This window comes from Fusarium subglutinans, assembly GCF_013396075.1.
Source record: "Fusarium subglutinans strain NRRL 66333 chromosome Unknown NRRL66333_c0000168, whole genome shotgun sequence".
Lineage (NCBI taxonomy): Eukaryota > Fungi > Ascomycota > Sordariomycetes > Hypocreales > Nectriaceae > Fusarium > Fusarium subglutinans.
In genome coordinates this window covers 1,378-25,672 of record NW_023502231.1, presented here as the reverse complement: position 1 = coordinate 25,672, position 24,295 = coordinate 1,378, and the positions used below count along the sequence as shown (strand labels likewise).

Genomic DNA, 24,295 nt, shown 5'->3' with positions numbered 1-24,295 from the left:
AATATAATTTGACACACCGATATGAAGGCATCCTAAACTGAGTGTCTATGCACCAGTCGCACCACACAACATTTGTGTTCACCAATGTGTATTATCCCATATATTGCGCTATGTTGAAAGCAGCTTTCCTGCCTGGCTGGTTGTTATGAGCCTGCCGTAGTCCCCCATGATGCTCAGGCCATTATTTCCCCAACGCCCATCCATGATGCTTGACTGACTCTTTCTTGTTTTCTTTTTGCTCCTTGCGCTATGTTCCCGCGGCCTTTGTTCCTCGGTATTTGGGCCCCAGTTCTGGCATGGATATCACATGCTAAAAATAACCACTTTACTCGGGTCTTCGCTTCACAAACTCCTCGAGGTCCTGTACTGTCGCGACGCCCAAGACAAACCTCCTCTTCTCATCCGTGATAACGGCAAATTCCTGCTTCCACGGCCCATCAGATACGCCGCCACGGAAGAAGTTCTCAAGCTCCTCGAGGGTCGTCTCCATAGTGATGACCTGGTAGGTACGGCCCTTGCGCTGGAAGCGTGTCATGGCGGCTGAGAGCTGATCTTCAGGCTTGACCTTGCCTGAGTCGATAAGGGACTGGAGGTGAGGAATGGATATGTAGCCTAGTAACGCACGGGTGTCGGCGTCGACGATGGTCAGGTGCGTGTAGTCGCGCTCAAAGGCGGACATGAGGGCGAGGGAGATGGCATCGGAGGGGTTGAGTGAGAGTGCGGCTGGGGGGTCGAGATCTTCGACAGTGGCCTGTGATGCATTAGACACAACTCGAGGGAATTGTATTCTTCATAGAAGCTATATGCCTCTGGCCCGGAGCGCAAAGTGGTGTCATGAGAAGTACATACCCCACGATATCGAGAAGACCACTTTGTAACCAAGGGCTGTGTCGCACCCGAAGTTGTGGTGGTAGCAGTGGCGGTAGCAGTAGCCATTTTTATATACAATAGCTCTTCCTAACAGTGAAGGAAAAGATGTTGGCAGTGATTGGCGCACAAGTTGATTCAAGTTGAAAGGTTGGGGAGTTGAAGCGATCGCGGGGCAGGATTCTATACAGTCAGTCACCTACCTACCCACCTATTGGGGTCACGTAAAATGCTCTAACATGGTGGGGCAGAGAGGAAAAAATGGGAGCTTTTTTGTTAGCATCATGACATGGGTCATTTCAATGGTGAATCGACAAACACTTCTCTATCAGCCAAGAGACTCTATGACTGGTGCTACTGCAACTACATAATCTAAAACTAGGGGCATAGGTAGCTTGTTGTCGGCTCAATAATTAAACATGCTTGATTCGAGATGGCAGGAATATGGCAGATATGAGCGGTATTATGCCTCATTTATTCTATCATCCCATGTATTTTATAGCTAGTGTCGAAATAAATCATCCATCGGGATTGAATAGCAACAGAGCTCTAGCTTCCTTATCTCCACAGCTCCGGGAACAAGCCCCATCTGCAGGCCGTGGATCTTCCCGCTAGAGTTCTTGATTAGCGTTCAACAGAGATCCATCTAAGTTAAGTGGAATAAATGTGTATCAAAGGTGAAGCAAATGGCTGAGCTAAGATGGGAACCAGTGTTCAGAGAATGGATTGCATTGTATTGGTGAGATAAAACAATGGAAGTGTCCAATACCTGGTAGGTATGGATGATATGAGAAAGCGCGAAGGTAGATGTGATAAGCGTGATGTCACCATCCGCTCAAATGTGCCTGCTACGAGCGTCATCCTCCCAGTTCACGGAATTGGAAGTCACACACCACCTTAACTCCGCAGGATAAGGTACTACACCAACCTTCCTTGGACGTTTCCTGGTTTCTTTCTCTCGTATTATCATCCTGCGATATTTTCTCTTTACCTACTACGGCGTAATAGCTTCTGGGTTAAGCTCTCGCTGTAGCTGAAAGGTCATATCAGGTACGTTCAACAGCAGCAACCGCTTTTCCCGAGTCACATTGTATCACCAGCCGGCTCAATCGGGCAGATCATGTTTCTTGCACCTGTATCTGCGCCTTTTCTTTGTCTCCCCTTATTTGTCACTGCAAGCACTCTCCGTGGTCCTCGTGCTTAGAGTATCAATTGATCAGCTCCACCCTTGACTTACATGAGTATCACTAACACGCTGGACTGGTAGAATATCATCGCCTGCATCGGACTGCGATAATGTCCCCGTTGCACCCATCCAAGGACGTCCTCCAGGGAACGGTCTACAGTCCCCTCTCAGCAAAGCCCCGTACTCCTTATGAGGCTCGCCTTGAGCTCTTTCCCGCTTACTCCTCCGTCATACAAGATGCTAAGGGCAAAGCCAAGGAGCTGAGCGCCGAGGCGACGGCTGAATTTGAAAAGGCGAGCGCAAAAGCTCAAGCCAAGGCTGGAAAGATCGAGCTATACTCTGGAAAGTACTATGCCGCCTGCACCTTTGGTGGCCTGATGGCCTGTGTAAGTCTCCATCTCAGTGTTCGGCCGAGGAACATTTCCCGGTCTGCCAATTTCCAGTATGTAGAAACTGTACTCATCAGAATCAGGGTCTCACTCACGCTGCCGTAACTCCCTTGGATCTCGTAAAAACCCGTCGACAAGTTGACTCGAAACTCTATACCAGTAACTTTCAGGCATGGGGCAAGATCTACCGCGCTGAAGGCGTTCGTGGTATCTTCACGGGTTGGAGTCCAACCCTTTTTGGCTACTCTGCCCAAGGCGCTTTCAAGTATGGTTGGTACGAATATTTCAAGAAAACGTACTCTGATATGGCTGGTCCCGAGGCCGCGCATAAGTACAAGACTGGTCTTTATCTTGCAGCCTCTGCCTCCGCTGAGTTTCTCGCTGATCTTGCCCTCTGCCCCTTCGAAGCCGTCAAGGTCCGTATGCAAGGCTCGATCCCTAACCCCTACACGGGAACAGTCCAAGGCATCAGCACTATCACAGGCAAGGAAGGCGTCGCTGGCCTATACAAAGGCTTGTATCCGCTATGGGGTCGCCAAATCCCCTATACAATGATGAAGTTTGCCTCGTTTGAAACCATCGTTGAGATGATCTACGATCGCCTGCCCGGGCAAAAGAGTGACTATAGCAAGGCTGCACAGACTGGTGTCTCTTTTACTGGTGGCTATCTGGCCGGTATCTTGTGCGCCATCGTCTCCCACCCTGCCGATGTTATGGTCAGCAAGTTAAATTCCAACCGTCAACCTGGCGAGGCTTTCGGCGGAGCCATGAGCAGGATATACAAAGACATTGGTTTCGGAGGCCTGTGGAATGGTCTCCCCGTGCGAATTGTCATGATCGGTACTCTTACCGGACTTCAGTGGATGATCTATGTAAGTACTCCTGCGCAGTCTCGACGGTGACTGGATATACCTTCGGAATTGTCTACTAACACCTCGTGAAGGACTACTTCAAGATCTTTATGGGTCTCCCTACCACTGGCGGTGCTCCACCTCCAGCCCAGAAGCAGGAGTAGGCTACGTTGGCTCCCCTTACAAAATTGCATATGAGTCGCTTGTGCCACAGTTGTTGGGGACTTTTTGGTGTGTAGTCGTTTTCTGTTCGTTCAGGTGGTTCGGAAGCAAGAGACAGTGTTGATAGGCCAATGAACAACCCATTTCTACGAGAATGCTGGACCCCAAGCAACAGACTGAGTGATATCTATCATCGGGATGGTCGGATCTATGTGGAACAGCCTGCCTGAACCCTGGGAACACACAGCTTATCAATACGACTTGGGTCTCAAGCAGCTATGTACAGCAAGCATGGTGTAGACGGAAGCATGGTGTAGACGGAAGCATGCCACCCTTGGTCTACTTCGATCCGTGAGAGGGATTTATAAGTCATCCCGTTAGTTTCTTGCATGGGCGATCTGAAAGAGACATTAAAGCTTGCAGCCGGACAAAGTGATAATCGCCAAGGGACGTGGACTCGTTTTCCTTGACGCTATGTCCAATAATACAGTACCTGGCCCTCTGCAGTGAGATCTGTATGCTACAACGAAAGCCGGCTGTGCCGCTCACATTTTTGGTTCATGATTGTATGGAAACCTGAGCGAGCTGACAAAAGAGGGTCTGGTATACCGGCATTACATCTCCGGCTGAAGGTCTGATTACTTGACAAGGCACTGATGCCATAGGTCACTTTAGCGGAATGGATATCAACACTAATGCCACGATATCAGCCCTCATATCATGTCCAGCGTTTGATAACTCTGTTTGACATTAGCTGTTTTCAACATCGGAGCTACAGTGAGAGGCTCTGTCTATGAGAGTGAAATTGGTATTACTTTTGGTGAAGGGAATCGAGGACTTTGCCCAAACAGGCACGTCTAATGCCGTCATGGTACATGATCGAGATGGGTGGGCACCGCGGGGAACGGCGCGGTTTGTGTGCGTTAATGCAATGCGATGCGCGGCCGGTTACGAAACTACAGAGAGCTAGTGGAACTGACGCTTGTTCCAGAACACTTCTCCCCTTGGTGCAGTTGCAGTTTGGGTGGCATCATCACTAGCCATAGGCGTAACAATGGTTCGCCGATATTCTATATTCCCTCACTGCTACCTAACGTTGGACCAGCATCGAGGAACTAACACAGTCAGGATGGACTGGCAACACTGGCTTCATCAATTAATGAAGACTGGAGAAGAATATCCACTTGGGCCGGGTCGGAGAAGATGGTATGCCGAGGGATTGATTGTTCTGGTTGTTGGTCAGTCAGCCAACCAACAGCGGTGAGATGACCCAATATCCAAGACAGCTAGACAACAGCCAGCAACATTTCCGGGACCGACGCACGTGAGAGCAACCCGGATATCCACAGATAAATAAGGACTGTCGGTCCGTACCTAAGTTCTTAGCCAACCTGCCAACACAGGCTGTCATATCCCTTGGATTGGATGGACACAGTCAGGAGACCATCTGCTGTCTTGCTATTTCCAGTATCTGTTCATTCGAAGCATAAGAAGGCATACATACAATCAGCAGTAACGGGCCGACTGATGGCGATCAGGATGGGAGGCAGACCAAACTGATAGGATACCGTCAACACGGTTGTGAGCGAGTGATCTAGTGATTGGTGACAGTTCAGTTGCAGGGTGGGTACGGGGGATGTGCCGCATGGCAACCCCACAATCCGTGTCTAACTAACGCTTCGAATGAGGGGTTGTCTTCGGTTGGTGAGCATCAATGTCGATGAGTTATGGAACTTTCATGGTAAAGGCGACCTAATCAATAACACAGTGAAGCTGTATTTAGTATCCGTGTTCAATGCTGAAGTTCTCCTCATAGATGACCAAAAGTGATGGAATCCAGAGGAGCTAGAGAACTAGTCATTTGTCAGTAAGCTTCCATATTCGTTGATATTTAACAATGCCAAGGAGCAGGGGTTTGACCAGGGAGTGAATCTGGTCTTGCCTCGCTTTTTGCTCTGTCCAAGGAGGATGACAGAAGGGAGCGCCTGTGATCAATGCTCCAAATAAAGAGCGCGTAGCTTTGCATGATGAGACATCTTTACAGACAAGACAAACATTTCCACCAAACGGAAATGCTGTGCCAGCAATCCAAGACCACCTAGACATGACATCTTGGAGGGAGGATCACAGTCTAACTAGTCCAGCCCACCTCAGGAACAAGACAGACATATCGGATAGCGTCCACCCTGGAAGGTTGGCCAAGGATATTCCAGTGAGGCGATTGTTGCTGTAGTCAGCATCACAGAATCCAAGAAATGTATCCGACTTGGCGGTGGCTGGCCTCCCCCGGCGTCCGGTTGTGGTAGAGTGCTGAAAGCTCTATCATTTTCAGCCTCCCGTCAGAAACTGAGAGTCGTCGTCTTTAGGTCGGCTAAAAGTGATACTTATGAAAGGGTAATGACCTCTCGTGGTACAAGGGGTTCGCAGGTTATCCTGGCTGGGGGCTTTGTAGCCGAATAGTTGTGGCGCTGTTCGTTATTTACCGCATCTACAGCAGCAGTGTAAGTTGGTGCTTAGATTGGCGATGTCATGACGAGATTCGAATACCTACACCCGCTAGAGTTTAGAACTGGTCGTTGGTTGCGGCTAAAGGCAGTTAACACATTTTTCGTACCTGTGCTATTATGACCCCCCTCGAATCGTAACAGTGTTCTCGAATCACAAAAACCGTTGGGGTAAAATGCTAGTGCAGAACGAACCGGGAACATGTGCGAGGAGTTTTCGGTGATCAATGCCGGTGTGAGCTGTTTAGATGTTAACCATCGATGTCAGAGGGGAAGAAGATGAAGAATTTTCGCTTTCTGTAGTTATCGTGGAAGAAGTCTATTTGCTGGTTTAGAAACAGGTAACTGTCATTTGCATCGGTCTTGCCGTTAACGATTTCAAAGATTGGATGGGAGGGGATGCAGGAGACAAGGTCGATGCTCCTCCGATGGAACCTTGCCTAACGAATTCTACCTCCAGCTAAACCAAAGGGTCAGACAGACCCAGAGCTTGGATCGCAGCTTCCATTGGGGCTATCAACCCAATTCCATCGAAGTAATTCCCATCTGTGCTTTGAAGAGCCCATCATGGTTGCTTTTATATCTTAAGCTCATCATCCAATTCTCACTCAGATTCGTTTCGATGTCTCGCAGTGGTCAATCCGAAGCTTGTTCCAAACTCCATATCCATGTCGTTACTTTAGCCCTGGTAGCGTTTGGCTCTGCCGTAACAGCCAATGGATCCCAGACATGGGGCCACTGTCTGGCGTCTATCAGCCGTCCACGCCACGTTTAATCTTCAGCCAGGCCTTGGACCCCAGTAAACGTAAACCCAAGCAGGACCCTCCTCAACAATGATATCGTTTAGCAACTTTAGCGAGCAAAGGCGGAGATATCATCTCATGTGATCAAAAACACTTGACAGCGGTAAACCACCAGCTCTTTGGACAAGCAGCTCCTGAAAACCCGAGGGCGGTGTCTACCTTATGACCTAACAAGGACACAGCAATCGAGTTAACGCGCTCCGTTTCTAGCTCTGATTCTGGGATGGTATTTTCTGGGGGACCCACTCGCGAGGCACCATCATGACGGCCTAGTGAGTTGGAGGGGGCCATTTGGGGGCTTCGGTGGTCTAGGCAAACTGGGGTTTGCGCGAGCTGGGCCCTGTTCGTAGCTCGATGCAGGCGAGGAGAGTCGAGACGGCAACACTTCCGGCTGTAGAACGTTGATGGAGGTATCGATCACTTAAGATTATCCAACCATTGTCGTCAACATTGTTGAATAATTGTGCGCCAAAGAGGAAGTATCCGGGTGGGCTTTGTCAACGGGCTCTGTACGTACCCATAGTCGGCTTATTTAGGCTCTAATCTCATCATGACTTCTTCTGCCCAAGAGACCGTTATGTACTGTCCACGTTACACATGATTCAGCACCGTTGAAAAGTGCAATCCTGCGAAAAGACACATGCCTAGCCAAAACATCGATAACATACCTTGAGTTAGTAGGTAGGACCTCACAAGCTTACAGCACCTACCGTGTTGGGGCACGGCGCCATCCAACCACGAGGCCACTGATCCATCCTTCTCCTTCTTGAACCTGACCTGGGTCCAGGTCACTCCTCCTCCACTATTACTTCCCCCGGACTCGACCTCTACTGTACTAGGACATCCTCCCGCCACCCTTCATCCCTACCTTGACTGCGCCTGTGGTTCTACCTAAGGTGTAGGTAGTAAGGCAGTCAGTCAGTCTTTCTGCAGTTGGTAGCTGTCTTGCCTGCCTTTTTTCTCTCTTGCAGTTTTAGCAACTTGACACCTCTCTTTTGCATCCATCTCAAAGTGTATTTGAGTTCGCTTGCTAACGACCTATATCTGATTCTCTCAGTCAAGACCATCGATTGCCTCTTGTCTCCGGTTCGGCTTTTAGATCACCGCAAGTAGTTCCCTCCGGCGCTATCGCATCCACGCCACATACCCGCACCTCGCTTTCCCCAGGACGCCCAGCAGCCAACACCAGCGCCATAATCCATCCTCGCTCACAACCGGCAACTCTAAAACCGACTTGGCTTGCGATTTCTCAACTTTTCCCGTCCTGCGCGACTCTTTGGCCATTTCAGAAGATACGAACCCATTCGCGAATGGTCACTTGTCTCAATTGCGATCGTCTTCGCTGAGTGCTGCTGCTGCGCAGCTGTTGCGTGCGGGTCGGTGTTGATAACGTCCCTCGATCGGCTCACCCATCCACGGCTTTCCGACTGAATTACCTGCTCTAACTAGAGAGACCACGACATCGCCATGGCCGGCTTTTTCAACAAAATAAAGGGTTCTGGCACTGTATGTCTTGGACTCGCTCCTTGTTCCATTTCTGCCCTGAACTGTCCCAACCCCATCTCCTCTCGCTCACTCTAAGTTGCGCCAAGATTACTTCTTCATGACTGACAAAATCCCTCTCGCTTTCGGTTCATAGGCCACGACCACTACACCCAACAAGCAAGATGTTGTCGCGAAGAAGAAGGAAGAGCCCGTGCTCGACCTCACGCCGCTCGAGAAGATGCTCCAGAATGCAGCTCCCCTTCGAGACGACGGCGCCGATCGCTTTTTCGGCCTCGAGAATGTACGTCGAGCCCTACCTACTCCCGTCCGAGCTACTGTTATTTTTCATCGTCGTCGATACGTTACCATCGCAAGAACTAGGCTAACGTGAAAACAGTTTGGGAACACATGGTACGGATTTGGTGAGACATCACACAGCCATATCACGATGCTGACTTTTTGTGTAGCTACTGCAACTCGATCGTTCAGGCTCTGTTTTATTCCGAATCCTTCAGGAACAATGTTGTCAATTACCCCCCGATTATGCCCTCGGAGACAAACGGCAGCCGACCAAAGGTTCCCATCACTATCAGACCTCCACCGACCGACCCTGTCGAGACCTTGCCGAAACAAAAAGGCCTGAGTACATCCCAAGTGATCAAGCAACGACAGGCCATGAATCAACAGTTGCCTGGACAGGTTGGCGTTCGACCTGAAGACAAACCTGATACCCCCGAATACAAGAAGAAACAAGCCATGATCAAAGGGCCTATCCTGGAATTGGCACGAGAGAATGCCACTTCTTATGGCATGAATGAGTGCACATTTACTGGACTTAAGGACATTTTTCTGGCATTGCTGGAAAGCAACACCCACACAGGAGTCCTCAGCCCCCAACGATTCCTCGAGATATTCAAGCGCGACAATGAAATGTTTCGAAACTCAATGCACCAAGACGCTCATGAGTTCTACGGCTTAGTGTTGAATGATGTCATCAACAGCGTTGAGAGCACAGCTCGCCAGATGCAGTTGCAGGCCCCAGTTGACGGCATTGATGGTCTGGCAACTTCAGTGGGACATGCTCTTGGATCTGCCATGGTAAATCACGTAGCTGGGTCAGGTTCCCCAGCAACAGGATGGGTCCATGACATTTTTGAGGGCGTTCTCACATCAGAAACGAAGTGCTTAACTTGCGAGACTGCTTCTCGGCGCGATGAGACATTTCTCGATTTGTCCATTGACTTAGAAGAGCATTCGTCAGTGACATCTTGCTTAAGGAAGTTTTCAGCCGAAGAGATGCTCTGTGAGAGAAACAAGTTCCATTGCGACCATTGTGGTGGCCTTCAGGAGGCCGAGAAGCGAATGAAGGTGAAGCGGTTACCCAAGATCTTGACGCTCCACTTAAAGCGGTTCAAGTATACCGAAGATTACAGTCGTTTGCAAAAGCTCTTTCACAGGGTCGTGTATCCCTACCACTTGCGCATGTTCAACACGACAGATAATGCCGAAGACCCGGACCGACTCTATGAGCTGTATGCGGTAGTGGTTCACATTGGTGGTAATGCCTACCATGGTCACTACGTGTCTATCATCAAGGTTCCGGGCAGGGGGTGGATTTTGTTTGACGACGAGATGGTTGAACCGGTGGACAAGAATTTTGTCCGCAACTTCTTCGGTGACAAGCCAGGGATGGCAACCGCCTACGTTTTATTTTACCAGGAAACAACATTCGAGAAAGTGCGAGAAGAGCAAGAGAAGGAGGGCATGGAGGAGGTAAAACTCGCTAGCGAAGCAGCCAATCTAGCTCAGGAGAACGGGGACAAATCAGACACGGCGCCTCTGAGACGGCAAGCAACGCAGCCCATGTCACCCCTAACGCGTCACGAGTCGATGGCAAATCTTGCCCATGCCAGTACGGCACCAGCCATGCCTTCAGCTCCCCAACCGGATCCTGCGCCCCCTGCAGCCGCTGCAGCTGCAACAAATGGCCTGGCTCGTGTCACTACGCAGAAAGAAGAAGCCAAATCGAAGGAGGACAAGAAGCGGGAGAAGAAGGAGCGCGAAGCTGCTGAGAAGGCCGAGAAAGTCGCGGAAAAGGAGCGAGAGAAACAGGCCAAGGTTGACGGAAAGAAACGAAGAGAAGACAATTACAAAGCGATACAGGCACGACGAAATGAGAACGATGAACTAGCCAAAGTGTTGGAAGCCAGTAAGAAGTCTGCAGCACAAGAAGAGGAATCGAGAAAGAAAGAAAACGGAACACCTCAGAGCAATGGAATACTCGACCGAACCAAACGTGGCAGCAAGTCAATGTCAAGGAGAAGTTTCTCGCTTTTCCACAAAGACAAATCGGGTGGGCAAACGCCTGATACGCCTAACGGCGATGCAGGTGATAAACACGACAAGCTCAAGGATCGCCTCAGCTTCAGCTTGGGACGTAAAAAGAGCACGAATTTACTTTCGTAATTCCAACATGCACTTGACTATCACGTCTACATATGGGAAGGGGGAGCTTGAAATGTATTACATGTTTGTGGCCAGGGGGTATTAGTGGATGGCAGGATACCCATGCGCTTTGAATGAAGCACTCACTGCATGAGACAAATAGCATAATAAGGCGACGGTGGTCCTCAAAAGCATTCAGCATTCGGGTCTCTGGCATTTGGCTGTCCTTGGTCTCAGGAAAACAACAGGTTTGCCATAGCCTGCATTATGCGAAGGCAAGAAGGCCTAATTACAGGAGGTACCAAGCAGAAGATGGAACACGGGTGCATTAAGCAGAAGGCAAACTTGGTTATTGCTGCTCGCATGGGCTTGCTTGGTCGATAAATGTTGACCGAGAGCCGAACAAGACCACCCATAGCGTGGCAGTTGTATTATACATAGGTACTTGGAGGTCTTGTTCGGAAGCCCTCGTGGGCTCAGACAGGCCTCTATGCATTTAGCTATTTGGGTATATTTCGAGTAAGATCAGACGCCTATGAGCGAACTGAGGAGATGACGTCCGACACATTATATGTATTTTCAGTTCGGCATTACACGTAGGCAATAAATTACCTTCACTACCATATCATGAAGAGGGTTCCGCATCTTGTCCTGCCTCGTTCCATATCGTATTCATATCAAAGAGTAGTACTCACAAGCATAGTCTCCCGTGATCCATATCAACAACAAAAAACTCCGATTCCAAGATTAGCCGGACTCCATTGATGCCTAGAATAGTCTACCGTGTCCTCTTTTTACAACTGTGCCTCGTATGTGACACTCGGCGAATCAACCAAGTATGAGCTCATAAAGGATAATAACGGAATTGACAAAGATCAGTGGCACTGCTGTTACGTTAGTTCCTCGTGTTGCAAAAGGCGCAGTAGTAGCTCGTTATGTTTGGGTGGTTGTGAGTTTGGGCGTTGAACGTACTCCTCATGATGGTTCGGACACTCGCGATGAGATTGATGATCTTGGCTTTGACGCTGGCATCGGGGCCAGCGCCGAACGCAGGGTCGTAAGAAGCGGGAGAGAGATTGACTGGGAGGACAGGACAGGTCAGATATGAGATTCGCGGGGCTATGTAGACTCGCTCGAAAAGGGAGGGAGGATTTCGTACTGCGCGCAAGAAAACGGTCTTCGGAAAGGACAGCGACGGCGTTGATGAGTAGAATACAAACTGAAATCTATATTAGCGGCTGCGCTCTGGATAAGGGGAGCAGGAGGATTGTTACCGTAGAGGAAACTGCCAAAGAACCACATTTTGGGCGACGGCGCTGAAGGTCAAAAAGGTTTGAGAATGGTGGTCTTGGTTGCAGCTGAGGTAGTATAGTAGTTAGTTAGCGATGATGTGTAACTATCCCGTTCCGTCCCTCTCAAGGACTTGCAGTTCGAGGTACGTACCTTTTGCAATTGTGGCTGGAACGGTACCTAGAGCTCCATGTCTGGGGAAAGAGTGTTCTTTCTGCGGCGGGTGATTTGTTGGACCGATCCGAGGACCCCTAAAGAGGTAACAAGCTCATGGGCAGTTCATTCATTCATTCACTCACTCACTCACTCATGTTGAACAGAAGAATTGCAATAACTTATATTTTCTTTTTATAGCGGTTACTTTGGCATGGAGATACTTTCTTGATCCGGCGGCGTCTCTCACCTTTCAGATCTTTCAGCCTTTTACTTAAAAACCAAGCTGCAAGGTACACACACCTACAGTAGCTCTCGTAGTACCTATTAAGGTACCTAGAGTAAGAACTCTATATCAGCCAAGATGAAGACTTCAGGTACATCGTTTTCCCTTTGCACTGTTAGAGTAAGTTATACTGATTGTTCCCAGATTTCTTCCTAACATGTCTTCTCATCACCATCCCACTCGTTCATCTACTTGTGTCCCCCTATACAAAAGTGGAGGAGTCTTTCAACATACAAGCAGCCCACGACATACTCGTCTACGGAACACCCACTCAGGATATATATGAACGCCTCTCTCATACTTACGACCACTTCACTTTTCCCGGCGCCGTGCCCCGCACTTTTCTCGGTGCTGTGCTCCTCGCAGGGCTGGGGCAGCCCATCGTCGCTCTTGTTGGCTTTCAACATGCACAGCTTGTAGTTCGAGGAATCCTTGGTGCCGCCAATGTTGCTGCGCTCTTGACCTTCAAGTCTTCTCTCAAGAGAGCTTATGGATCAGGTGTTTCAGCTTGGTGGGTGGTGTTTATGGCGGGTCAGTTCCATATCAACTACTATGTTTCCCGGACGTTGCCAAACATGTATGCATTCTGTCTCAGTAAGTCATCCCATTCACCAACGATGCTACAAGCTTCAACTCACTGTGACTAGCTACCCTTGCTTCGGCATTCCTACTTCCCCAGTCGTCACCTCACCTCTCTGCTGCTCGTCAGAAACAAGCCATCGCTCTCTTGGTTATAGCAGCAGCCATCTTCCGCTCCGAGGTCGCTGTTCTTCTCAGCACTACAGGACTCTACCTCCTTTTCACGGGTCGTATCGGTCTACGCCCCTTGATTCTCACCTTCCTCGGCTCATTCATCTCTTCACTGCTTATTTCAGTACCCATTGACTCGTATTTCTGGCAGAAGCCCCTATGGCCCGAGTTGTGGGGTTTCTACTTCAATGCTATTCTTGGATCTTCGTCAGAATGGGGCGTTTCTCCATGGCATTACTATTTCACCTCAGCGCTTCCAAAGCTATTGCTCAACCCTTTCGTGCCAGCGTTGGCAGGGTATGCACTACTCCAGCCTGGTACATCACGGGCTACTCAGACATTGCTCATCCCCAACTTGCTCTTTGTGGCCATTTATTCTGCTCAGCCTCATAAAGAGGCTCGTTTCATTTTCTATGTTGTGCCGTCTCTGACTGCCGCTGCAGCTCTCGGCGCCAATTTTGTCTCCTCTCGCGCCTCTAAATCCATCATCTACCGTGGCGTGTCTGCCGCTATCGCCTTGTCGGTCCTCATCAGCTTCGCGGGTAGTACTGCCATGCTCCTATTCTCTTCGCTTAACTATCCTGGCGGCGACGCACTTCAGCAGCTCTCTTACATCACCCATGATGATCCTACTCCCGTGATCGACGTCCACGCCGATGTCTTGAGTTGCATGACGGGGCTGACATTGTTTGGGCAGAATCCATCTGGTTATCCCATCGCTTTCCCCATCACCTCCAACCCTGATTCTACGGCACCTGTTCTAGTCTTTGACAAGACTGAAAAGGGAGACCAGCTTTATTGGCCGCGTTTCTGGGAGCGCTTCGACTATGCTCTCGCAGAGAACCCACGCAAGGTGTTGGGTGGCTGGCAGGTTATAGGAGTTGTCGCGGGTTACGACGGTGTTGAGATTCTCAAGCCTGGCTCTCCTGCTGCAGGAGATGAGAGTGAAGAGGGATCAATCGGTGGCGAGAAAATACTTGGGCTGGGCGCCAATGTGGCTGCTCTCAGAAATCTAGTCAGGGGCTATACAGGTGGGTGGTGGGTTGGACCTCGAATGTCACCCCGAATCCGAATCTTGAGGCGTGTCAGTTAGTCAGATCGTCAAGACGGCCCAAGATAAGTAAGTGTCTGCTTCCATCACAGCTCATTAATTGGTCGATGCGAATGAGTGTGCTACTACATCGTCTGATTTTGTAATGCCCTATCATATCGTATAAACAATGTATGCATGCCTGCACGGACTCCTCGATGCCATCCATAACCCCTGAAAAGACAAGAACCCATCATCCCAATTTACACTGAGCGCAACAAAGTATAGTATGTGAGACTCCTGGAAGACAAAACAGCCAAGTATCAATGTTTCCTTGCTTTCTCCATAGCCCAACGCCATGTACTGCCTTGCCCTGCCCTGCCATCTTGGAACCCCAATGTCTTTTCCAACCCCAACCAGACCCAACCCAACCCAACCCAACCGCGAACACATCGTGAGCACCTCGCACCGAAGCGTCTGGGATATAGAGAGCAAGCCCAGCACCTACTCAAAAAGACAAAGTTTCCCATCCAAAAGTCCCATTGCATCCTGCTATCCCTGAATCGTGCAAGCAAAAAGCGTTCTGTTTACCCTCCCCTTGTCGTGTTCCTCGTGTCCCGTGGGTAATTATAGCATATATAAGTGCTCGGGTAACGTTCAGATAAACCAATCGTCTGAACCCAATCACAACTCTTGCTCTGTGTCGCTCCCTTCCTCTGTGTCGGGATCGTCGTCGTCGTCGTCGTCGTCGTCTTCATCTTCGCTACTGGAGGGGCTTGGCAGCGCACCATATTTCCTCCTGTATCGTTCAAGTTCCTTCCTCTGTGCCATGAACATATCCAAGATTGCAGTCATTGGGCCCTGGAGATCTTCTAGTTCCTTAATAGGGCCACCACCAGTAGCAAGGTGACGCATCGCCAGTGTCGATATACAGGTCTAACGTTGTCAGTAAGGCTCCACTCATGCGTAGGTCAGTTCAAGCTCACCTCTATCCTGCTCACTTGGTGCTCCAAGAAGTTCAACAAGAAGCGATCTGTGACTTCTCCTCCACGCTGCTTCATCCGCTCGAGCAGTTCTGTCTCTGGTGGTTGTAGCCCTGGTGCATCGTTGCCTTCCAGCGAGCTGCAAAGCATCTCAAGTCGCAAACTGATCCTCCAGAGAGTCCAAATTGCATCTGGGTCGATACTGAGCTCTGCTCCGGGTGCAAGGACAGCAGGCTTATCACCACCGCCTCCTCCTCCTTCTTCCTTCCTCTCATGCTGCAGGTGGAACTCGATACGTCCAGCCAATGCATGAGGGTAGAGCGAGTACACAACCTCAGGGTTTTCAAGACCCTTCAACTTCTTCTCGCCCATCTCCTTAACCTCAAAGCCTTGAGAGGTGAGGGATCTCAAATCCTTTCGAATGGCACTAGCATATGTCTCCTCGTCAAAGGTATCCTCGGAGCCAGAAGCGTTCCCACGATCCGTATCCTGATAATTCTCCAGGCACCGCTGTATCTCCGAGATGAAGTCGGTTGAGACCGTGATCTGTCCACCGTCTGCGACTGCAGAGATTCGAGCCGCCTTGTTCACCATGGGTCCGAAGTAATCCATACGTCGTGTGACTGGGTCCGTCTCACTCACACAGTCTCCAAAGTGAATACCCATTCGCACCGACAGTCCTTTGAAGATGAGACTGTTATCTTTGTCATAAACAGGCTGGCAAGACACTGAGTTCAAGACTTCTGATGGCCAGTTCACATCGAGGAGCTGCATCTGAACGGCAAACGTCCATAACAGTGCGGACGTGGCTGTTGGGAAGGAGACCATAAAAGCGTCACCTTCAGTCTTGACTTCGTAGCCACCAATTCGTCTCAGCTGTCGACGCATGACCTCGTTGTGGAGTTTGATGGCTGATCTCATGGCGCTGGGGTACATCTCCCAGAGTGTTGTCGAGTTCTTGATATCGGTGAAAACAATCGACACGTTACCCGTAGGCGCTGGGATCTCTGCCTCGAGTCGGTTTAGGGATGAATCGAGAACATCGCCCTTGGTCCTTCGGCCCCTCCTGGTATTGAGAACCTGGGCGTCATCAGGGATACCAGATGGATAAAGCGACATACTAGCACCGCGATGGAGTCTGGATCGCTCGACCCGTCGCTTTAGGTCAGCAACACTAATCATCATGACCATAATTTTGCCCGAGGCGCCGTATGCGATAGCCAGGTCACGAAGCTTCTGGGCCGCTCGCATGAGATCTTGTCTCTCGGCTCTCGCAATATCTGTCACTAGACCGGGTGTCAGGTACTCCCAGAGTTCTCCAGTCGCAATGAGGATGATGTCGTCCTGCTCTCGGATTGTCATGTTGCTGACATAGGGTGCTGCTTGTACGGCCGGCATCAAATCAACGTATCCGAAGGCGCGTGAAACCTGGAGTAGATCGTTCAGTCTGCCGTTGCGAGAAACCCATCCACCAGCTTCGCGAATGCGCGATCTCTCATTGGGCTCGGCAGGATCATGCTTGCGGGTCAGCATCTTATGAGTACCATCTGTCTGGATCACCATCGCCTGTGCATCACCGACGTTTGCAACATATAGTTCCGTACTTTGAAGATAAACCACAGTTGCCACACCCCCTGAGTTGAGGTCTTCCTTGGTGAGTATTACAGGCTGGCCAGAGCCCCTATGCGTCTTCAATGGCCGCTCGTCGGATTGCTGGATAGCAATAGTGACCAGATCCTTGTTGAGCTGGAGGAACGAGCGTCGTAATGCATCAACCGGTGTTTCGTTCGACCGTGTTTTCAACTGCTTCAGTTCGCCAGCAAAAATGTGGCCAAAGTTTTCATGCAAGTATTTAGCGATCTTAGATCCACCGCTGGATAAAGCTTGTCCATCAAACAAGCCCAAGAGCATCTCTGTTTCTGACGAGTTGAATCTTGGTACCACGAGATCGACCGTTGACAAGTGCTCATGCTTTCCAAGAGTATCAGCCATACCATAAGGCAGGTGGCCAGCGAGTGATCCAGATGTACGGACACGTCTGTCTTCACTCTGATCAGGAATACTGGGCTGGGTGAGGGTGACATCCATCAGGCCCAGGATACGCAAGTTGAGCAGACGGCTGAAGTCTGTATACTCCTCACGATTGACGGCGCCAGGCCCAAGAGGACCTGTGTTCGTCTGCTTGATCTCCAAGCGCTTGTTGCCAGACAGATTCAAATATCGGAGGTTCGGATTGAGATTCCAGTTCCAATCATAGGGCACGTTGGAGATGTTGTATTTCAGGTAGTTACTGCCACAATCGAGAACAGCGAGGTTCTTGGCCCGTGAGATATCGGCTGGCAAGTTGGTAAACCTGTTGCCGTTGATATAAAGTGCCTGTAGTAAACTGGACTCCTCTAGGTCATCGGCAGGCAATGTCGTGAGAGCGTTTCCGGATAAATAAAGCTCAACTAGTTGAGGCCAGTTCTTGATCGATCTCTGTGGCATGTCACTGATTTCGTCGTTGTAAGATAGGTTGAGCACTCGGAGTTCCGCGAGCAGCGTGATCTGATCAAAAACATCGTCATCCAGACGGTTGTCGGCCAAGTGAAGATTACGAAGGGATCCAGCAAATGTGTTGTTAAGCCTTGATGACATCCCAGAATCTTTTCTGGTGTTGACTGTTTGCGTGGGAGCCGACGGAGTTGCTGATCTAGACACAACTGAGGTCTTACGGCCACCCTTCCCATAAACAGACACGACGGAGCTCTTGCGGTCGCCAGCGTTAAGGGGAGACGGTCCGACACTGAGAAGTGTGCTCGAATTTTGACTGGGTCTTCGATCGTCTGACAACTCTTCAGAGCTTGCTGTGGCCGACAGAGTTCCAAGTGGTGCAGCTCTCCCATTAACAGGAGGGGGCGCCGGTTGTGATTCCTCTCCCGGTATCCGTGGTGCTCTGGAAGCAGGTTTGGGGAAATGTTCCAAAACATTTGAAGAGGCGTTGAAAGTCTCCAATCGATTTGCCCACCATAACTCCATGGGCAGCTTGGAGATATTGTTTCCTCGAACATTGAGCACTCTCAATTCAGTCAGGCAACCAATTTGAGCTGGTAGCTCTCCGACGGAATTGTTCGCGATACTGAAATGCTCGAGTCTGCTCAAGGTACCGATTTCTTGGGGCAACGAAACGAAATAGTTTTTGTCCAATATCAGGTGCTCGAGGTTGACCATGTTGACGAATGACGAGTCAATACTGGCAAGCTGAGCGTTCGATAAATTCAATATCTTGAGTGTAGGAACGGGGGCAACAATCTCGAATTTGTTGAGTGGGTTCGAGTTCAATTTGAGTTGGCGAAGAGACTCAAACTGTCCAACAAAGGCAGAGACGCAATTGTGATCAGCGGAAAGAGTCTCAAGTTTCGGGAGCTCCGAAATAATGTCGATGCTCGAGATACCATTATACTTAATGTCGAGTTCGCGCAGGCTGACAAGTTGTCCGAATGACGCTGGTACAGCGTGTGTCAGTCTATTGTTAGTTATCAACAATTTCTCCAAGTTCTTCAGGCCGCCAATCTCGTGAGGAATTGTCGCAATGGCATTGAAACTCAGATCCAGGTCGACCAAACTTGTTAGATTGCACAAGAAAGTTGGGAACTTGTCGAGGAAGTTAGAAGAGATATTAAGAGAGCGAAGTGACTGGTATGCTCCAAAGTAAGAAGGCAGGTGTTTAAGCCGGTTATTGGCCAAGTTCATCTTCAGCATCCCTGTAAGAGAGTTGAGCTCGGCATGCTCCAACTGCTCCAGCCGGTTATTTGCAACATCCAGAAATGTCAATCTGTTTGCTCGACTCAAACTGGGCGGTAGTTTCCTAGCTTCGTTGTTGTTAAACTTGATGTCTCGAAGATGTTTACAAGACTGTATAAAGTCTCGTGGGACGTCGAGCGAAAGGTTGCGCGAGAGGTTAAGAGAGATGATCTCCATGGCCTTTGAGTATAGGGATATAGGTATTGTGACGAGGTTGCGCCCAGAAAGGTCCACGTAATTGAGCTTCTGAGCCCGAGCCAGGCCCATGTCGGTCGTTTTGGCATGGAAATCGCTCTCCCTCGCAGACAAGAACATGAACCTGCAGAGGTAACTGTTGTCTTCGCGGCCGAGATCTTCGATTCTATCCTTTTCCTCATAACCGACTTGCTGCAGGAGCCGCTTCTGCATAAGTAAGGGTCTCTCAGGGGGTGTCAAAACCCTGATAAGATCATGCTTCTTCAATATAATATGATAGTTCTCCAAACCGTCAACCACATAAGTCTTCTTAATGACTTGTGAGATGACATCTGTGACATTCGAGTCCAGAGGCATCGAATGTGTAGAGAATGTACCATCTGAACGAAAGATGCGAATGCAGTATGGCGATGCCTTCTCTTCTGGGCGAGGGGGGCTACCAATCTCATCTGGTTCAGGGCCATGGTATGAGTTATCTTCGGTGTTGCGTCGCACTGCCCAACTGTCAGGAGCATCCCAACGGCCTTTTGGTGCTGTGGAGATAATGGAATCGTGACGCTCAGGCTCGACATTGCTAACGAAGCTAGTATCCATAGGTGTAAGTGGAGGAGGTTTCGTCAGGATGCCCTCCATATCGTTGAGGTTAGTATCGAGATGATATATGTTGTTAGGATCGTTACGATCTGTCGGACCAATTGCATCGTCAACATAGTCTTGAGGCCGATGGGTTCGTGGCTTCTTGGCGAAAGGAAACTTATTGTTGAAAGTTGCACCACGTTGACCTGGATTTGGTCGCAAATCAGGGATATCGCTCATCTCCCCAGGGCCAAAGGTCCCCGAGAACGGTAATGTAGTCGTCGATACATCGCTTGGGCGGTGCAAGTCAGGCTTCGAGGTCTTCGGCTGGAGAGATCTTGTTGATTGAGGTAGATCGCGAAGTTTAGCAATGTCGTCTTTATCTTTGTGGTGCCTTCTAAGCCGTCCAAAGATTCCGCGTTTGCCATGATGATGACCGGGCGAGGTCTGTCCATCAACTTGTGAGGATTTCGTGCTCCAAGTCATTCCTGCACTTCTAGTACTTGGTGTCGGGCTTTGGCCTCTAGATTTGGTTGAGTACATGGCGCTACTGCCCCCACGATCGCGCGACATCTGCGTGCCGATCGCTGTATCGTCCCTACTCATTGTCGGCCGCAGTGTCCGAGGATCATCATTACTCTTATGGTGTCGATGATGCCCGGGTAAGTGAACTATAGAATGACCCGACCTCGAGGATGACGATGTCTTTGGGGGAATTTGTGAGGAACCATCACCCACATATCGCTCTCGATCGGGTCCGGTCATGATGTCTCGGACGGGAGCTTCGCCATATCGAGCGATGTCCTATAAGATGGATGTCAGTGAGCCAGCGACGCTGGTGAGAATACTACGTGAACGAGATGACAGCTGGATCGAATTGGGCACTAAAAACAAAACCAAGAGATAATTTCGGAGAGGAATGTGTCGATCGTGAACCAGACCGGGGGGTCACCGGGGGTTCAGGATGATGAGACAGAGGCGGGGGTTGTACGTACACTGTTGTCCTGGTATAGAAAAGGCACCACCTCTGGTGCAGGAACTGGAGTCCTCGGTCTCGAAGATGATGGTGATGCATCGCGAGTGTGATCCGTGGCATTGGAATAGTTGCGATCTCTATGTATGGGGCGGCTGTGACTATAAGAGCGTCCACGCTGGTCCTTGCCCGCAAGCGAAGTGGGTAGGCTGCCATCCGAGCTATCGCGCCCAGGGAATTCCTCGCCAAAGAAGCCCTGGAGTTTGCGAAAGCCACCTCTGGTTATACTGGTTTTGCTGCCCTGACTGCTCGCCGTGAGGATACTGGCAGCGGATGGGCGCCTGCCATCGAAATATGAAGCCTCGGGGGCATCGTGTTGCGAGGGGTGAGAAGGATACTGGAGCTGATGTGGTTGGCGGTTACTGATCTGATGACCCGGAGAAAGCTGGGAGGCGAGGGAGAGGTTATCGCTCGAATCGTTGAAGAAAGTGGTCGGCATGTTGGAAGAGGTCGAAGGGGAACCAGGCTGGTTCATCCACGGTGCTATTTGAGGGCTCGCACCGCCGGTGGGCGGAATCTGGTGGATCTGAGGGACTCGGGAGGTTTCGAGAACGGCGAGCTCACGTCGATAGTTGGTGAGGTCGCTCATGCGACGGTCTTTGGGATGAGCATTGGCGCCGGCGCGAGGGGCGAAGTTTGTAGCAGTAGGTGAGAGCTGAGGCTCATCCTTGAAGGAGGACCTGTGAGATGCGGGAAAGCGTTTAGCTGGATGGCGGGAGGCGAGATGAACGGCGACAGGGCGGGAGATGGCAGCAGGGGATCGGGAGACGGGAGACGGCATATTATCGGAACCATAATGACAACTATAAACTCACCACGGGTTGCTCAACGAAGCATTGCCATCAGCGCTTGGGCGAGCAGAAGGAGTAGGGGTTGGTTGCTGGCGAGGCGTCGAGGAGAATGTCGAGGTATTAGAGGTGGGAGCAGCAGCAACAGCAGGGGAAGCTGTCGCAACGGGAGCAGCGGCGGCGGAGGATGATGGAGTTGGTGTTAGAGTATCAACGTTGGGTGCCGGATTGGGAGTAGGCGAGTGAGTGGGAATGGGAGTGGAGATAGTAGAAGCGGAAGCGGGAGCGGGAGTAGTGGAGGCAGTCGAGGGTGAGGGCGATTGCGATTTAGATGGTGACGAGGACCTCACAGTGACGGCAGAGTATGTACTACTCATGGCGCTTGCGGTGCTCGGACTGTCATCATTGCTTTTGCTTCTTCTGCTTCTGCTTCTGTTGTTGCTGCTGCTGCTGCTGCTGCTGCTACCTCTGATTTTGCTTCTGCTAGAGCTCGTGATCGAGCCGATGCGGTTGAAGGGCTCATTCCTGGTCATTGTCGCCGGGGCGTGGATGGCGTTGATGGTAGGGCCCTAGGCCATAGGGAATAATATGGGTAGGGCAGGGTCCGGATGAGGACAAGACGACAGGCACGGAGCAGCTAAGCATAAGCAGACACAGTGGATAAACTTGTTGGCAAGAGAACAGACTCTTAATAAGACCCCGTCAATTCAGTGCAGTTCGGTTCAGTTTCAATCACAGGTAGGTAGGTGCCCAGTCAGTCAGTAGGATGGGTTAAGAGACGGGTTCGGGTTTGGGGTTGCAAATCGTGACTGTGAGCGGCGGGGGTGAACGGACGTCCAAAGCTACTAAGGTGGGTGAGATTGGTAGATCGTCAGTAGCGAGAGACATGCGCGGAAAGGTGAGGTATGTCGTTTTATTTTAGAGATTGAGATGAGATGAGATATCCTAGGAGGTAGGCAAGGCAATGTAAGGTCAAGGTAAAGAGAGGTAAAGGTACGGAGTAGACCGAATAGTTATGTGATAGGTGAGTTCACGTCATGTCTGGAAACAAGAGGTAGGCGTATGAGGCTGAGTTGGAGCTCCCTGTTCCTGGCGATGTCCGGGTCAGAGGATGAAAAGACAAGAGAGCACGCTTAAGGGTGGGTGAGGGCAATCGGGTCCAAGCAAAGTCACAAAGAGTGTGCCCGGTGAATGAGTGAGTGAGTGGGTGAGTGGATTGTAGGTAAGGCTGCAATACAGTGTTGTATAGGTAGTAGGTCTGTCTACCTTAGTATAACTTTCCATGTTACTGTATATTAGTGTCTATAGGTCTTGGGGACATTCACGGTTCTCCGTATCCAATGCATGCAACCCAGCCCGTGGTTGCCAAAGATCCATGGGAACCTACTAACTTTCCGCAATGCTGACTGCTTTGGTCGTTGGCGCTCCAGCTTCGTCCGCCCGGGGCAGAGTTGGGTGAGATCGACCAGGGTATGTCTGTCCGCTGTGTCTGGAGAGAGGCTGGTTCTTAGCGCGTTATCCATGGTTTGAGTAGAGTGACGCCGTCCGTCTCTGAGGTGTCTTGGGTTCCAGGGGCAATGTCCACTAATAAACCACTCTGTGTCCCTGTCCGCTAGCTAGAAAGCAAAGTGTGATGAGCAAGGTCAGGGCAAGGTACCTAACTGAAGTACGCCCGATTCAAAAGATTCAGGTGTACCTGAGTCCCCTGTTTGTGGTGGAGCAAATGCCACAATCGAGAATATTGTTGTTGCAAGACAAGCTCTAAATCAATAACTAAAGTAATTTTTTCCCAGATCGGTTCTTCTTTGTCAGGAAGATGGTTGGCCGTTTCAATTAATCTGCCTTCCCGTTGCATATTTTCAGGCGACTGGCAGATGCTGTGTCTCCGGTTTGTCCATGACCCGTTCAGTAGCAAATGCAAATGCAAAGCGCCTATTGTTTAAATTCCATACGCATACGCCCTAGACTAAGGGACTGCTAGAGCAAATCAACACTGAGAGCTAGCTGCACGGATACGGAAATACTTACCTTAATCTCAGGTACCCTCATTAAGTAGCGTCATCCAATCTCATATACATGTACACGGAAATGGCATCGCATGTACCACACGCTGGCTGCTCGCTATATATTGAATCTGATAATTACCTAGTTCACCAACAGGGCCTACTTTGGCTCCAGCAGTCTTGTAAGTTATAATAAATCCCAGTTTGCTGAATACATGCTGCTGCTGCTGCTGCTGCACAACAGTCAAAGACAATCTTCAGCCAGAGACTTCGCAGAGAAACAAGCCCTGCACATCGTGGATCTTTTCATCTCGCAAAATAATCCACAATTAAACAATGCCCAAATCATATCCTTTGTGTGCGCAAAGAAAGAAGCTCAATATCCCGGCTGCAGTAGTTAGCTACCTACCAAACGACATACTAACCATGTACAGAACAAAACGAGACCCATGCTCCCTCCGGTTCCATTCAGGGTCTTGAAGGCGCTGCTTGCTTTTTCCCGTTTCTTTTTGACGGTTTCTTTGTTGGTAGACCTCTCTAATGAGCAGAGTACTTAAGTATTGGACCGGGGTTTGTGATAGTGTCTTGTTGCTTTTTGTATTCCGCAGATCAGCTGTTGTTTCTTTATCGGGATCGGTATTTGCCCTTGTAGACAGATTTCACGTGCCACAATCCTATGGCTGGTCTTTCATGAGTAGATTGTAACGTTGAGTTAGGTGTAACAGAGATTGTC

The 24,295-nt window shown here is 50.1% G+C and overlaps 6 protein-coding genes across 6 annotated transcripts; 3 read left to right on the top strand and 3 right to left on the bottom strand.

Annotated features, from left to right (window-relative positions):
* Nucleotides 1–325: 325 nt before the first annotated feature.
* Nucleotides 326–936, bottom strand: FSUBG_10099 (cystathionine beta-synthase; the record flags this gene model as incomplete). The annotated part of the gene is made up of 2 exons (XM_036674643.1): nucleotides 326–751; nucleotides 850–936. The coding sequence occupies 2 exons, from the start codon at nucleotides 934–936 to the stop codon at nucleotides 326–328; spliced, it is 513 nt and encodes a 170-aa protein (XP_036534405.1).
* A 1,227-nt stretch (nucleotides 937–2,163) lies between these two features.
* On the top strand, nucleotides 2,164–3,457 carry FSUBG_10098 (phosphate transport mitochondrial; the record flags this gene model as incomplete). The annotated part of the gene is made up of 3 exons (XM_036674642.1): nucleotides 2,164–2,439; nucleotides 2,520–3,314; nucleotides 3,386–3,457. The coding sequence occupies 3 exons, from the start codon at nucleotides 2,164–2,166 to the stop codon at nucleotides 3,455–3,457; spliced, it is 1,143 nt and encodes a 380-aa protein (XP_036534404.1).
* Nucleotides 3,458–8,229: 4,772 nt separating this feature from the next.
* FSUBG_10097 (ubiquitin thiolesterase) lies at nucleotides 8,230–10,713 on the top strand (the record flags this gene model as incomplete). The annotated part of the gene is made up of 4 exons (XM_036674641.1): nucleotides 8,230–8,268; nucleotides 8,402–8,548; nucleotides 8,645–8,658; nucleotides 8,715–10,713. The coding sequence occupies 4 exons, from the start codon at nucleotides 8,230–8,232 to the stop codon at nucleotides 10,711–10,713; spliced, it is 2,199 nt and encodes a 732-aa protein (XP_036534403.1).
* An 874-nt stretch (nucleotides 10,714–11,587) lies between these two features.
* Nucleotides 11,588–11,994, bottom strand: FSUBG_10096 (YOS1 subunit of the Yip1p-Yif1p Complex required for transport between the ER and the Gol; the record flags this gene model as incomplete). The annotated part of the gene is made up of 2 exons (XM_036674640.1): nucleotides 11,588–11,772; nucleotides 11,913–11,994. The coding sequence occupies 2 exons, from the start codon at nucleotides 11,992–11,994 to the stop codon at nucleotides 11,588–11,590; spliced, it is 267 nt and encodes an 88-aa protein (XP_036534402.1).
* A 505-nt stretch (nucleotides 11,995–12,499) lies between these two features.
* Nucleotides 12,500–14,264, top strand: FSUBG_10095 (ECM39-like protein; the record flags this gene model as incomplete). Its single annotated transcript, XM_036674639.1, has 3 exons — nucleotides 12,500–12,512; nucleotides 12,566–13,015; nucleotides 13,069–14,264. 3 exons carry the CDS (start codon nucleotides 12,500–12,502, stop codon nucleotides 14,262–14,264), a joined length of 1,659 nt encoding a protein of 552 aa, XP_036534401.1.
* A 621-nt stretch (nucleotides 14,265–14,885) lies between these two features.
* On the bottom strand, nucleotides 14,886–22,092 carry FSUBG_10094 (adenylate cyclase; the record flags this gene model as incomplete). The annotated part of the gene is made up of 4 exons (XM_036674638.1): nucleotides 14,886–15,137; nucleotides 15,188–20,542; nucleotides 20,734–21,451; nucleotides 21,587–22,092. The coding sequence occupies 4 exons, from the start codon at nucleotides 22,090–22,092 to the stop codon at nucleotides 14,886–14,888; spliced, it is 6,831 nt and encodes a 2,276-aa protein (XP_036534400.1).
* Nucleotides 22,093–24,295: the final 2,203 nt, after the last annotated feature.